The sequence below is a fragment of the Protopterus annectens genome, chromosome 8.part0 (assembly GCF_019279795.1).
Source record: "Protopterus annectens isolate FY-2018-M chromosome 8.part0, PAN1.0, whole genome shotgun sequence".
Lineage (NCBI taxonomy): Eukaryota > Metazoa > Chordata > Ceratodontiformes > Protopteridae > Protopterus > Protopterus annectens.
In genome coordinates, this window is record NC_056741.1 from 306,847,211 (window position 1) to 306,863,219 (window position 16,009).

At 37.3% G+C, this 16,009-nt stretch overlaps 1 protein-coding gene across 1 annotated transcript in view; it reads left to right on the forward strand.

Annotated features, from left to right (window-relative positions):
- Positions 1–16,009, forward strand: part of NTRK1 (neurotrophic receptor tyrosine kinase 1) — a 921,476-nt gene that overhangs the window by 518,852 nt on the left and 386,615 nt on the right. The window contains exon 10 of the mRNA XM_044079803.1: positions 6,757–6,815. Coding sequence (XP_043935738.1) covers positions 6,757–6,815 — 59 coding nt within the window. The remainder of the gene's footprint in view (positions 1–6,756; positions 6,816–16,009) is intronic.

Consider the following 16,009-nt stretch of genomic DNA (forward strand, 5'->3'; position numbering starts at 1 on the left):
CCTCTATAGACTAGGAAACATACACTACCTTTAGCTCACAGGTACAATGTTTTAAGGACTTTATAAACCAACCAGGAAAACCCAACTAAATCCTTAACAGATAGAAACTATTCTAAAGCAAACTGCAGCTTATTAACAGACAATTTTTTCAAAATACATGGCTCCCACAAACCCAAAGAACACTGCTACCTATGCAGAATTATTTACAGAAAGCCTGTATAAACATGTATATGGCTGCATTGAGGCTATTGTGCCTACCATATGCAGGCCCAGATTTAACACCAAAAACAAACCATACAGGTGGAATCCTTACCTTAACAAGCTGTATAACAAAAGAGAAAAGTGTCATGGCCAAAATCATAAACAGCAACTCTCATAGAGACAAGAGCTCTCTGATTCAACTAAACAATAAACCAAGAGGTCTAATAAAGTCCAACAAGGCCAATTACATGGTCAAGATAGCCTCTCAGCATATGGGCAATCACAAGGCTTTCTTCAGCTATTTCAAGTTGTTTAAAGGTAATACTCAGTAGTATGAAGAACTGGTGGTAAATAGCACAAACTTCACTGACCTGGTGACATAGCAAATCTATACTTCAACAACGGCAACCGGGATGACAGGACAGCAGATTTATTAAAATAAACACAACCTTACCAGGAAATTATAGCAATTATCCTTTGCAATTACTGACTGTCACTTTAAATTGCTTTGCCTCTCCTTTCCTTCTTATTAGTTCATTGTGTTCTGTATCATGTGACTGGTCTTTTTAAGCTGAGTACTTGTTCTGTTGTATATATCTGAAGAAGTCTTAATTGTAAGATGAAAGTGCTAATATTTCCTGGGAAAGTTGTGCTATTTTAACAAATCTGCTGTTCTGTCATCCCGGTTGCTGTTGGTGAAGTCCAGTTTAACATAGCAAACCTACTGATAAATTTAGCTCTAACTTCACCCCCACTTTCACACCCTCCTCAGAGAAATAACTTCTAAGATATCCCCCAATTATCAACATGGAGCAGGTCCTGAAGATGCTGACTAAGGCAAAACTCCTGCTTCAATGGGCCATGACAATATCCCCAGTTGTCTCCTAAATAACCCAAAGTATGACTTAGCAGGATCACTTGAGGCACTCTTCAGTTACTACCTCAAAACAGATTGCATGCCAGATGAATGGAGGACAGCAATGGTCATCCCTCCTCACAAGGGTGGACCAACAACTGACCCCAGGAACTACATACTAAGCAGTCTAACAAATCTAATATGCAAAACCATGGTATGAAATATCATGAAAATGATCAGCAAGGACATTAGCAACAAGCAGACACTGGACCCATCCCAGTATGGCTTTGTTAAGGAAAGATCTTGCCTATTTAGTGTGGTAGATTTCTTTGAGAGGGTCACCATGACTATGTATGAAGGAAAATAGTGCATGATGCCTACTTTGACCTGTCCAAAGTGCTGATACAATACCCCACTCAGGTATTGTTGACAAACTCTCAGAAATAGGAATAACTCCCTACATAACTTGTTGGATTTCCAGCTGATTCCCTGATTTACAGATAGGATCCCAGAAGTCATGGTCGATGTGACCACCTCTACCAAGAGACTGATAACCAGTGGAGCACCCCAGGTCTCCATGTTGGGCATACTCCCATTTGGCATTTACTTCTCTGAAGTCAAGGCTAATGTCAAAGGCCTCTGGCGTACGAAGTTTACAGATGACTGTAAATTAGAAGCTATAATAGATTCCACCCCCCCCCATGACACCAGCATCCTACAAAAGGGTCTAGCACAGACAAATAACTGGTGTGAAAGCCATAGATTGAAATTTAATGCAAATATATGCATTACAGTGCCCTTTGGGAAATCATCCACCCAAGCTAATTGCTTCATCAATAAAACACCCTTAAGAGTTGACCTAATAGTAAAGGATTTGGGAGCATATGTAGACAGTAATCTGGGATTTGACCAATATGTAGTTAAGATAGTAAGACAATCATACTATGTCACCCAGCTCATAAGTAAAGGTATGGCATTCAGGTCTAAGGAAATAATGTTACCCCCTACTCAGCCCTTATCAGACCCATCACTGAGAACAATGCCTCATTTGGTGTGTATCTAAATAGGCACTTGCAACAGTTGGAACTCCCTCAAAGGTTCCTATGAATACACTGTCTTACACAGATTGCCCAAAGGTCATATCTATGTACTTAGTCTCCTGCAAGTTACTGTGAGACGATCTATGCCTAGCATATAAGGCAGCCTCAGATCCAGCTCTCATGGATCTCTTCCACATTCACAAGATAAACAGCATCAGAAATAGAGAACCTGCTGGACGGACCAATATGTATCTCAAAGAATCCCCCAGGTATGGAATAAGCTCCCCAACCACATGAAGCATTGTTTATGCCTGACCTTATTTAAAAGAAACCTTGATCACTTTAATGGGAAACTGAAAATTCACTGCCGGTTTGACCCCCCCCCCCCCATGTCTCTGATGGACAGAGGTAGACAATAAGTAAATTAATCCACAAGTAACATACTCCTACCCTGACATAACCCTTTGCTACCTCTTTATTAACATACCCAATTATATAGGTGTCTAAGGAAGTCTGGGAAAAAAATGGGTTGGGCTGTATAGCTAAGTTTGTAAAGATTCTGGTGGTTGGTATCCTAGTATAAACCTATGAAGCTATGAACTACCTTAAAACTGGCCTCCACTTGCAGAGGAATATTAAAACAAACTCCCATAAAATTATAATGCTATATAGAGTTAAAAAAAATTCCTTACTGCATCCACTAGAGTCACTGTTGCCACTACATACCTACTCCCCTCTCTATTATAGGGTTCTCTGAACTAGAACACTGTTACAGCAAGGTATCTAGAATTTCAACTGATACAAGTCATAGAACGCATCACTGTTCTAAATTAAAAACTTTAAATTGGCTAGAGTTATCCCACCAACTAAATTATACCCAACTCATACCAGTCAGTCTCTTAGCACAAGAAATTTGGGCAAAGCCAAAAATAATGGGGGGATAAATGCCCAAGCATATGTACAAAGCCTTTCTGAATATTCTTTGCAAGAGTTTATGCTATGTCTCCTCCTAAATTCTTTACAAGAGACACATTTGTAGATGTTCTCACATAACATATACCACTTCCACCAATGTTTTCTGTCTCTGTATATATGTTTTGTGCTTCTCTAAACGCTGTTGACACAGACCACGACTGCACATATTCTAAGGAACCTGCCACTACTCTGTGTTATGACCAATCCAATACTCCAATGTGCCATTTTTGATGTAGTCCTGTTCTGCCACCTTCCTAATACATTAGTCTTCATAGTGTAATTAATCTAGCACTGTTCCATATCATACCTGATCCATTGTTGTTGTATACAAGATACAGCCCTACTGCTTCTTTTGTAACCTGTCTGAGCTAGGTGCGCATTCTTTTTATGAGTTGTATATGATCCATTCCTGTTACCCATCCTAAATTATATATTTCTATTGCATGCCACAATTGACAAATTGCTCTTCAATGCCCTTCCCGATGCAGTATATGCACTATCCTACATATTACTTACTTATGCCATGTCCTTCCTGACAAATCACTAATCATACTCCTGTCTGGCCACTTTCTACTTTATTTCACCTTCTGTATCAGTATCCTACATGACCCATTATTTGCTACATTCATATGTTCATTCATATTATTTCTCAGTTGTCATTTTTGCTCAGTTCAGGAATGTATGCAATAATAACCAGTTCTATAACTCCAGTTCTTGTTACTTAACAATGCAATTGTATTGTTAACACGTGCTACAGATGGCACTGTTTCATATCTATACTGTTCTACATATGTAACTTAACAAGCTATACTTACTGACTCCTATAGCCTAATGATGTTAACTCTAATCTGAATTGCATTATGTATGTTCTCCTTTTATACAGGGTGAAATTTGATTTACATATTTTAAATTAATTTTATTTTGTAACACTTGTGGGAGCTTTTCTCCCCGTGCCTCCACTGAAAATAGGTTTTTGACCCAGGGGACTTTCCAGTCAACAAATGTCAATAAAAAATAAATAAATAAGTACGTTCATTCATATTATTTCTCAGTTGTCATTTTCCTCAGTTCAGGGATGTAGGAGAGCCCAGTTTGTCATGTTCAGGGATACAAATAAGCCAGAGTTTGTCCTGGTACTCAAGAGACAAAACACAGATGCACATTTACACACACACACACACACACACACACACACACACACACACACACACACACACACACACACACACACACACACACACACACACACACACACACACACACAAACACACACATAAATACACTCACAAACACATGCCAATATGCAATTTGGAGATTACACATTTCAGCTGTAACATGTCTTTCAGATGTAAGAGAAAACCAGTGGACAGAGAGTAGGCAGAGAGTGGGCAATCAGACTCCACATAGGAGGCAGCCCAACTTGAAAAATAATTGAAGAACTGAGTATTCTAAGTGCTGTAAGTTAGTAGTGCTGTTCTGTGTTATACCCATTTCTTAATTCATTACAGAGCTATGCATTACCTGATTCATTCTTATTCAATGTGACGTACATATTGGAAGGCCATAAGGATTACAACAGTCAAAAGATTTTCTGGAAAATCAATACATATCCTGCTTAAATGATACAGAAACATGGCATGTCCTGCAACAGGAAAAAAAAAAACTAGCAGCCCTAGGTAGTATATTATGCAAGCAAGAGTTCAGTATTAAAATCCCCTCCATTTAAAGATGAAAAGATGTGAAACTGTATAGAACAGAGACCTTGAAAAGAACAGAAGTGGAGGTGTATGAAGAGAAAAGAAGGGATTCTAGCTGATGTATTTCTCAGTAAGGCCAAACTGTTTTGTTGAAGCAGATGAAATAATAAGTACAATGAACTACACAACCCAGAACTGGCATACACTGCACATAAAACCAGGAATGATACATAGAGTCATAGTTATACATTGTCCTAATGACCACTGGGGCCTTTATAATCCTAACTGTGCAACACAACCCAATTATGTCTCCAGTTAACAGGGGCATCTATTTGGAGGGGTATGTTAGGAGGTTGTTAAGATTTAGTGTGGGGGATATGTTAGATAAGAAATATTTTCTGTCAGCCTCTGCTTAATAGAGATGGGGGAGCCAGACTGGGTTTGAATTTTCAGTTTCCCATCCAATAGTCAAGGTTACATTTGAATAGAGTTTGGGACAGACTGCTTCAAATGGATGATGAGCCTATTCCAAAGTGTGAGAATCCTTTGAAACATGTATTTGTCTCACCAGCATGTTCTATTTATGTTTCAGAGAAAGTTTAAATCCTTGGCTCTGGTGTTTCTAATGTTATTTGTTTTGCAGATGTGCAAAAGGTCCATCAGGGCTGGATCTGAAGATGCCTTATATGCCAGGCATAGATCACCTGGCATATAAGACTGAGTAAAAAGAATGGGCTTTAAAGCTATCTATATAGGACAATGTGTTAATACCCTGAATTCTCTTGGTCAGGAACCTCTATGGTTATTCCAGCTGTTCCATATGCCTAGTTAGGTAAATGCCGAATGGGGCACTGTACTAAATGATTGGTCTAATAAGGGCTGAATAAAGTGGTAATAAAACCTACTTGGACCAGCATGCCATACCCCTTATTTATAAGTTGTGTTTGTTTGAGATAGAATCATACCTTGGCTATTTTTGGTCAAAGGCCAGATTGCTATCTACAAATGTTTCCAGATTGTTAGGAGTGTCTTATTAATGGAGTAATTAACCTGGGTGGACTTTTTCCAAAAATGCACTATAATTCATTGAGTTTTAATCCATGGCTTTGGCACCAGTACCGCACCAGTCCCTTGTCTGTGTTAATCCCTTTTGTAGAATGTTAGTGTCATGGGGAGAATCTTTGATAGCTCCCAACTTGCAATCATCTGCAAACTTTCTGAGCCAGAGGTCTTTGACATTAGCCCTGACATCCGATAAGTAAATACCAAACAGGAACAGGCCCAGCCCTGAGCCCTGGGGTACTCTGCTGGTCACTGGTCTCTTGGGGGAGATGGTCTCACCAATCTTGACTTCTTGGGTCCTATCTGTGAGTTGTAATCAGAGGAACTCTGGTTAACAAGAACTGTTTACTTAGGTTTCCCAGAAAACCTGTGAGAAAACCAGTGCATTTGAAAGACTGCATATGTTATTGTATAACTTTTTTTTTTCATTGCAGGATTAGGATAGAAAATGAAAAAAGAGGCTAGTGCATATTTTTAAATATTTTTTAACTGTTGTATTCTTTGGAAAAATAACTAATGAAAATGGAATGTGACAAATGTGCATTTAAAAATATTTTTGTCTTAAAAAGGTACTGAATTAGATTTGAATTGTAAATTCAATTTAAGATTTGGTTTTGAATTTGTTAATGTTCTACTAGGAGCTGTTAGAAAAGGATCTTTTACAGCTGTGATGGAATACTTCACAGTTCTTGCAAATAATTAAAAAATAAATAGATTCCTTTCACACTAAGCACTGACTGAGTCTGTCATTGTATGTTTAATAAAATATTTAGCATTTAAATTATGCCTTGCCTTATTTAATCTATTTTACCATTGCTGTGTCAAGAATTCAGACACATTAAAGTCTCATTGTTACTAATGCAGAATTATAAGATACAGATACAACACTTATGTGGCTGATTATTTGTTTTTTTATTTCCTTCAGTTGGAAAAAATAACAGTATGAATGGACCAACAGAGAGAGCAGAGGAGCATACCTTTGGGGTGAGTTGGAACCAACGATGGTTGGGTAAATAGAATGATATACACAGAACTTGTTGACAACTAGAAGATTCTGACAATACCACCACATTAACTCACTTAATGGTCTTCTCAGTTATACTCTAAATCAAGGCAAGTACACAGCCTGGAATGATAAACTGAAGGAGATAACCTCTATTTCATACCCATGTGCTGTGTTAAATTCAACCCTTCCCTTAATGTACATGCGTATATATACATATATATATATATATATATATATATATATATATATATATATATATATATATATATATATATATATATATATATATATATATATATATATATATATATATATATTATATAGAGAGAGAGAGAGAGAGAGAGAGACTTAAGATATATTTTTTGAAAAATCAGTGTTTTTAATAAAGCAAAGGTTGTAATAGGCATTTATCCTCTCTACTCCGGTGAAATGTAACATTGTTGCTGTGGTGATACCTGAGAACTCCGTAAAGAAATAGAATTGATTTCCTTTGTGATATGGTGATAACTAACAACTCAGTAAAGAAACAGAAGCCATGCAGATGTACAGAAAGTTGATTCATGATAGTGAACACTGAAAAACTGCAGTCTAACAAAAAAGCAATTAATCATAAATCTTTTGTACAAAATCATTATTATTTAGAAATGAAAGCGTGAAGATAATGCTCAAAGTTGGAGTAGTGCTTATTAATTAAGCATAATGGATCCGTTCACAAATAAATATGGCAGTTTCTTCCATCACATGCCCTCATTCTACACATTCACATACTCCTTTCATTGAATATATACTTTTTCATTGATAAGCTGCTGTAATGATTCCAGGTCTATCAGTAGCTCTAGGTTCTTATAAGACCACCAAGCTGCAGCATTCTAGGCTGACTTAATTACTTTCCTGCTTACCTTGTCATTGCATCTCCTTTGGCATTCTACTGCATAAGATCTTCCAAATGGAGATGCTGTCTTATACACCGAAAGCAGATGAACAAAATGAGTTTTCCAACTGTCCAGAGGTTTGCATCTGGCTGACCCACTGCTCCTTTGCTACTGTCTGAGGCCCCCATCCACCAACATCTCACTTTGTTTCTGCACTTCTTGCTATTTCTATTGCCACCCTCCCACTACCATAACCTTTCATGTTCTCCGAATCTGAACCTTTTCAAATTTCCACAGTGTTCTCCAAATTTCTCTAACACATGGAACATTATAATCGACTAAATCTAAATCCTGTAGCATGCTTTAAAACAATACAGTCCTAGGAGCATTAAACTAATTTCAGCCTGCTCAATGTACAACCTAATTCATTTTCTGCCCATCAAACTTTTTGAAACAATCCTGGCTTCTAAGATCAAAATGATTGAATACTCTATTAAAAAAAAAAAACTTTACACTGTGTCAGCAAACTGATTTCTATTTAAATTATTTTACATCATCTGTGATGTCACACAAATTAGTATCATACCAAATTATGTAACTAAATTCAAATGTATGTAATTGTGTACTTTCACATTTTCTCTTTTGTATGTTATTATTCTGTGGGTCCCCTTCAGTTTGCCGACATTCCAGAATGCTGACAACCATATGGCTGACACCATATGATTGACATTCGGAATGCCGACAATACAGAACCGGCATCTCACTATAGTGCGGAATGGAAAGATTTTCATTCCTGTACTGTAGTGCGATCTCGTAGTTGGTATATTAAAGTTATGGGGTGGTAGTGGGCAGAGCCCCCCATGGGTGGTAGGGTGGTGCAGGGGGGCATAGCAGTTTAAAGGAAATTTTTATTTTCCTTTTTTTGTGGACTTCTTACAATGTCGGCATTCCTAATGTCGATCATATGATGTCGGCCATATGGTCGTCGGCATTCTGTAGGGGATATATGTGGAGCTTTTCTCCCCAGACCTCCTCTGAAAAAGGGCTACTAACCCAGTCTGATATCCACAGTAAACAAATATAAAATAAGTAAATAAAATAAATAAATAGACTGAACTTTGGCATCCTCAGTAATTTATACTTCAACCGCCATCCACCCATCAAAAGCTCTTGCCCAGTTTTACTATTAATAGGCTAGTGAAATAAAACCTCCTTTCATTAATGTCCCATTAGCTTTACTTGCTTTGATTTCAGTATTCTGCTTATGAGCTTGACATTTATTTGTCCAAAACTAACATGGAACACAGTGAAGACTCATCCTTCCAATAATAATATGCACTTTAAAGACAAAGTCTGAATTCTTTCCATTTTTTTTAAATTTCAGAAGTGTGACAAATTAATGGCCAGATTCCAAAAGACTTATTCTCAGGGTAAGTGACTTATCCTGGTGCACACCAGAGTAAGTCACTTACCCGGAGGGTAAATCTTTTGGAATCAGGCCCAATGTCTTAAAATCTGTTTACGCTTGGAGTAATTTATTTTATTAAAATACAACTGCATGAATCATATAAACGTGCACTCAGTTTTCAAAATAATGGGTTTCTCTGATTTCATCAAAAAAAAGAAGGAAAGAAAAGGCAAATACTGAGTAATGGTGACCTTAAAAAATGTATTATGTAGCAGGGACTATAGATGGAGTTTAGCCCCCCCACCACACACATAAAATACTTTGCTCACAAAAATGTTCATTTCAAGATCTCACATTGCAGTGCTTTTGACCCAGAATTATTGAGTGTTTTTGGTGGGGATGCATTTTTAGAAGGTCGGAAAAATCTTTGTGCCCTAAATAACTGATCACGCCATCAAAAATTGTAAGAAAATTCAAAGACCAGTTCATTAAAAAAATAAGAACCTCGAATTTCATTATACAACACTGAAACTGAGAGCTACGAAAGAGTTAATATATTGAAAGCAAGTGTGTTTGCTCCCATAGTAAATGTTGTCCCATTTTTTACAAATAGCCTGTTCATGCAGCCAGGTTGGGAGCATTGGACTTCAGTGCACTTGTCTTTATGTTTTGTACCTTATCCATCGGTCTTGCAAACAATAGGTCAGAGACTTTTTTGTTTTTTGATGTGAGGTCTTATTTATTCCTAGAGTTCATGAAAATAGACTGGTTTTCTATATGTGGCATTTAATTTTGTGCTAGGGATGCATCCATTTGTTGATTGTCAAAAGAAGACAAAAACAAGTGGAACGGGCAGATGGTTAATGTACTATATCTGCAGATTTGTTGATTTATGCTTTTTAGTACCCCCATACATTTGTCAGTCAACAATATTCCTGCAGGGAAATAAGTGTCTTGTTTGCTTCACAGCAACTCTTATCTTCGTATATATCTCTTCGGTAAACAATAATGCAGCAATAAACAATACTTAACCTTTAAAATTCTAAGGCAGACTTACTGTACAGACAGTTTATTCATTGAAAATATAAATGCAACTATATATTCCATGCTAACCATCAAGCCAAAAAGTATGTGACCAGCTGCTTTACTGCTTATAAAGGCTATGGTCCCTACATACTAAATCATTTTTTTATATCATTTCAAACTATTAGCAGAAATATTATTTTTTATATTTATTTTATCTAACATTTTGTTAGCTGGAAAAGTCCAGCTGGGATAATATCCCATTTTCAGCAGATGCCCGGGGAGACAACCTCCACATTGACATAATATGGTTATTGCAAAACTTAATGTATAAGAACAACACATTAACTAAGCAAAAAATTCACAATTAAATATAATAACATCAATGTGTGTGAGTCCTAAACACAATTGCTGTACTGTTCAAAAATGAAGCTAAAGGAATACTAGCACTGCTATCGCAAATTACCACCTGGTATTTAAATTGCAAGACAGAAAGACAAAAAAGTGGCCGGGAAGTGCTCACATACTGCAAATTTAGGTAGGTGGGTCACAGAAATGAATTTCAGCAGAACTGCATTTTGGAATGTTCTTATTAAGGAAAAAAACTAAAAGATTTATGTTTTTATCTGCTATGTGGAAAGATAAACACTTGAGGTGGGCAGGGATTCAGCATGTACTGGTATGCTGAATTACACTTGGGTGCAGGAATTGAAAGAAGTTCACCTTATAAAGATATTCTGATCCAATAAAAGTTAATTAAGGGAGAAGTGCATTGTTATGGTACAGTGAATCTTCAATAAATAAAAATGATCTATTCGAAAATAACTACATTCTATATAGAGTCCAGGAATGATAACATAAATCACATTTGGCTTATTAAATGACATAGAGCAACTGATTGAATACTCAGGTTGAAAAATAAACACTACATACAGATGATCAAAAAGAAAACAACACATCTGTGCTAAGATGTATAAATCTGTAATAAGTCTGCAACCAGCGAAAAACAACACATAAAGTTCACACACAATAATCCGCTGTATAGGGTGATAGGATCCCAAGAAGACTCCACAAATTTCTCTAAAAACACTATTTAATAGAAACACAAATAGTCCGGTTAAGCGCTTTCATCTACATTATAGACTTCATGTATAAATCTGTCTGAGGCCATGAAAATGACTGCAGAAAGCTGCACAGTTAAATAGGAATGAAGTAAGCATCACAACACCTAATCGGGCGATGAAACCCAAAGAGTAAGACCCTCCCAAAATCTCAGGGTTTGGAAGGTTTTATTTTTAATGTACCCAATGTCCTATGTTTCTTAGCAAGCTGAAGAGGTTGGTATACAGGGAGAACAGGGGCGAGTCATTGCTTACTCGGGAAAGTGACATAGCTATTCTAATAGTTCTACCAGCCCTCCTTAAAAGTGGATACCCCTGTATGGTCCTTGGTCTTTACAAGAGACTCACTGGCATAAAGTATTCCTTTAAGATACTACTGTTTCCCAATCTTCAGGGTATGTCAAGCAGAGAAAAGTCCTGTCATTTCATTCCATACCCTGGTGGCCCTCTAACACCAGAGCTGATAATCCAAATTTTGTACAGCAGTAGAATAAAGGTAAGAACCTGAGAAATGGAACAGTTTTATCCCTCCCTGATTGGAGAACTTAGTGGCTAAAGATAATGTTCTTAAACTGCACCTGCAGGTCAGAAAGTAGTATACAAGCCCATGCTTTAGTCTGCCAAACAGTCATTCCTTCATAATTCATGACACATATTTGGCACCAGAAACAGCCAACATCAAAACTGTAAATACCTCAGTAAAACAGTGGTGGTTGCTGTGACTACCCTCATTATATGTCAGGAATTAATAATGCACATCATACTAGTTCATCTTGCAAAATTACATGCTCCTCTTGCATGATAATCACAGGCCAAAAAAATGGGGACAATTTTTAAGCATCATTCTAGTTGACTTAAAAGTTAGTAGAGCAACAGGTTTTGCATCAATATGCATTTTCTGAAAAAAAAACAAGTATGGAGCTTTAACGATTGACAATAAATGGCTGTAATCTTCAGTGATTTAACACAAAATTAAACATTTTATGCAGGACAGGGAAAAATATGAGGCAAGATCAGAGATGCCTTGTAAAAATTAGAGACAGTTGAGAGATTTGGCTACAGGCTTTGTCCCTGAAGGTTGGAGAACAAGTGGTGAAGCCACACCACAAAGGGAAGCTCTTCAACTGACTTTGGGAATTATAGCCCCATCAGCCATGGATCATATTCTAACTGACCTTATAAAAATCTGATTTGACTTTACAGCAGTTTGGCTTTGTTAGGGGGAGATTCTGCTTAAAGAATTTTATTCATTTCTTCATCACAGTTACACAGGCAGTCGACAGTAGCTGTTCTACTCACGTGGTGCATCTTGGCCTGACCAAGGAGTTTGATACCATACTCTGTGCTGGAATTGTAAGCTTAATGCTTTAAAAATAGATCACTGTGTGGTAAGATGAGTAGAAAACTGGCTAAAAAGACACAGTGCAAATGGCAGGTGCTTGATCAGAAAGTTTAAATGCAACTAGTGTTGTCCTCCAGGTCTAAATTTGGAACCCTTCCTTTTCAGCACTTACTTTTTTGATCACCAGACCAGAAACCAAGACCTGTGGCTAACTAAGTTTACAGATGATTAGAGCTATTGTCAGGTCACCCTCCGATACCCTAACCCTTTAACAAGAACGTACACATATAAATGACAAAATGTCATATTTGGCAGACAGACCTTCTCCTCAGCATATGCAATAGACAATACCTGACTTCAAAATGAAAATGCTGTTAAGGACCTTGGATCATGGGTTGATATTCCTCGTCTTTTGATCTGACAACAGTAGTCAAAAAATCCTTATACTCAGCGTAGCTAATTGCCAAGGGAATGTCATCCAGAAATGACTAGGTCATTGTTTACTTATATGGAGTATTGATTAAACCAATTATTGAGTACAGTACCCAACTCAGGATGTACCTCACTTTACATATCAAATGACTAGAAAGACCACAGAGGCTCCCAGTTAAGAAGAATGCAAGCTAAAAGACTCCACTCTACCAGAAAAGACTGGAAGCATTGTCTCTTTATTCAGTATCTTTTGGACTCTTGATGGGAAGTCTGTGTCTTGCCTTCTGTCCCATTAGACACCCAGTTGTCATGAATGTCTTGTATCCACACCAGCCTAATAGTTCCACAATGAACAGAACCAGAAGATAAGATATGATGGAGAGACAGATTCATCATGTAGCACCTCCCCCTCCTTTGGGACAGACTGCCCTGCAGATTAAGCAGTATTATAAACTGTAATACTTTAAACTGGACCTAGATGATTGGACCCAAATGTCACCATGGGCTTGATAATATAGCCTTCCTACATAAAGGGGGTTTGGCATAAGGGTGGTTACTGGCAAGGTATAAATGGTCATGAGACTCAATTGTCCTGATATTTCTATGAATTCTGAATCCTGTGTGAGTATATCTAGCACTGCACAGTCTTGCAGGGCTTCTCAATGCAATCACAAGCCAAAGTTGAGCCTTGACATGCCATGTATGCAACTCCTGGATCAACCAACAGTTTTACCAGACTATCATCCAGCCAAAGTTGGCTGCAGTTAATTCCAGCATGTAGTTGACTGCTGTGTTGCATGGCATTACTGAGGGTACTGAGACCAAGGACACAGCACTGACTGGATGAGGTCTGTGATGGGACAGATCACTTTCATCTCCACCTCCACACAGAGTTTTGTAACTGCCATAATCACTGACCATACTGATAGAGTTGCATGTGGCTGGGGTAGGGTATACATTGGGGTGATTCTGTAGGGGGACCAACACAGGACACATAGTTCTTACTAGTATTTGGAAGTGCATGGCATTCTGTCATCCCTCCTTGTGGATGGCCACAATATCCAAATTCCATTGGCAGGACTCCATCCAGGTCAGGGTGGCAATCTTACACCATCCCTAACAGAGGGGACTCCAAATCCTAGTGCAATAAGACAGTAAAGAGGCTGCAGGTCACAGACCTAACTGCAGGAGGAAATCGTCCCTGATACAATGTGCCAATGACCTCCAGTCCCCTATCTCAACCTTTTGTTACATGCACCTCACCCAGTGTGTGTGTGTGTGTGTGTGTGTGTGTGTGTGTGTGTGTGTGTGTGTGTGTGTGTGTGTGTGTGTATGTGTCCCGAACAAACTATGTACATGTTGACAGCTGTGCATGTGGGAAAGTCTGATGTATAGTTTGGCTCAACCATGCACTGATTGACTTAGACAGATATAATATTACATACATTTTGTTTGTAATGTGTGACAACTTTGTGTGTATGTTCTCATCAGGGCCCAGAGGTCTGAAAAAAATGTCACCATTTTGATGAATTTTGAGTCATATAGACCCTTAAGTCTACTTTCATGTGGTCGAAAAATAATGGACTACCTAATACTGGATAAGTTATTGTCAGAACTGGAAAGGTTGGAACTTGAAACATGTGTCACCATGAATATGTTGAGAAATAGATCTATTGCCACCTGTAACATGATGTTCTATAGCAATATAATAACAGCTATGAATAACAAATTGCGCTCTGATGTAATTTAGATAGATTTAACTGCAGCATTTGATAGGATCATACACAAAATACTGATCAGTAAATTAGAACAACTAGATATAGATGTACTCTTGATAAGATGTATAGCTGCATGACCTACAAATATGACATGTCAAGTATCATACAGCAATTGGACAGGTGAAATTCTTAGTTACAGTCAAGAAATCCCACAGGGCTCTATCCTAGGCCCATACTTATTTAGACTGTATCTTTCAGTTTTATTTTTTTAATCTGAGGTGTTCTACATTATCTATAAAGATGACTTGAAACTGGGTAAACTGATTTCATGTATTACAGATAGGGCATGTCTGCAAAAGAACTTGATTAAATTGACCACTTGAACACAGGAAAATTATATGCTGATAGATACATCAAAAACTAATCATATGAGATTTGGCAGACAAATTGAAAAGTGAATATTTAATACAGCACACAGTGTTTGAAACTGTAGATTCATTTAAGGACCTGGATGTATGGGTAGATCCAGTGTTGAGTTTTTCTAATCATATCAACCAATTGGTTAAATATAGTTACAGAACTATATGTTGTATAAAAATACTTATAAAGTATAGGAAATCAGAAATGAAGAAGTCATCATTTATTAGTTACATTAGACCCAAACGATGGGTCTAATGTAATTAATAACATGGAAACATTGTAAGAAAACAAGCAGGATTAAACTGGAAAGTATACAGCAGAAATATACCAAGGGCATCCATGGATGTGAAAATTGTATGAAAGACTAGAATATCTGAACTTGTACAGTGTTTCATACAGATATTTAAGAAGAGACCTTGTTCAGGTATATAGGGCATTTAGAGATCTCTGGGAATGTTTGGTGTTATAGATATTCATCAGACAACATATGCAGAAGATTATGTAGGAATAAAAAGTGCACTACTTGGTTCTCTGAGAGAGTACAACTGATGCATGGAGCAGACTACCAAATTAGATTAAAGCAAGCACTAGTTTACATATGTTTAAGAACAGCCTGCACATTTATTATGAGCAAAAGTGTTTTGGTATGTTGGCAAGCTCATCAATGCCCGTGCTTAAAATATGCATATGCATGTATATATGTATGTATTTAAGTATGTATGTATGTAAATAAGCTAAAATAATGGGGATAAAGGCCACAAAATAATGACAATGTTTAAAAAATGCTCTTCTAAACTTTGTAATTTTCCAGAATAAGAAGATTTGCATTAGTGTCC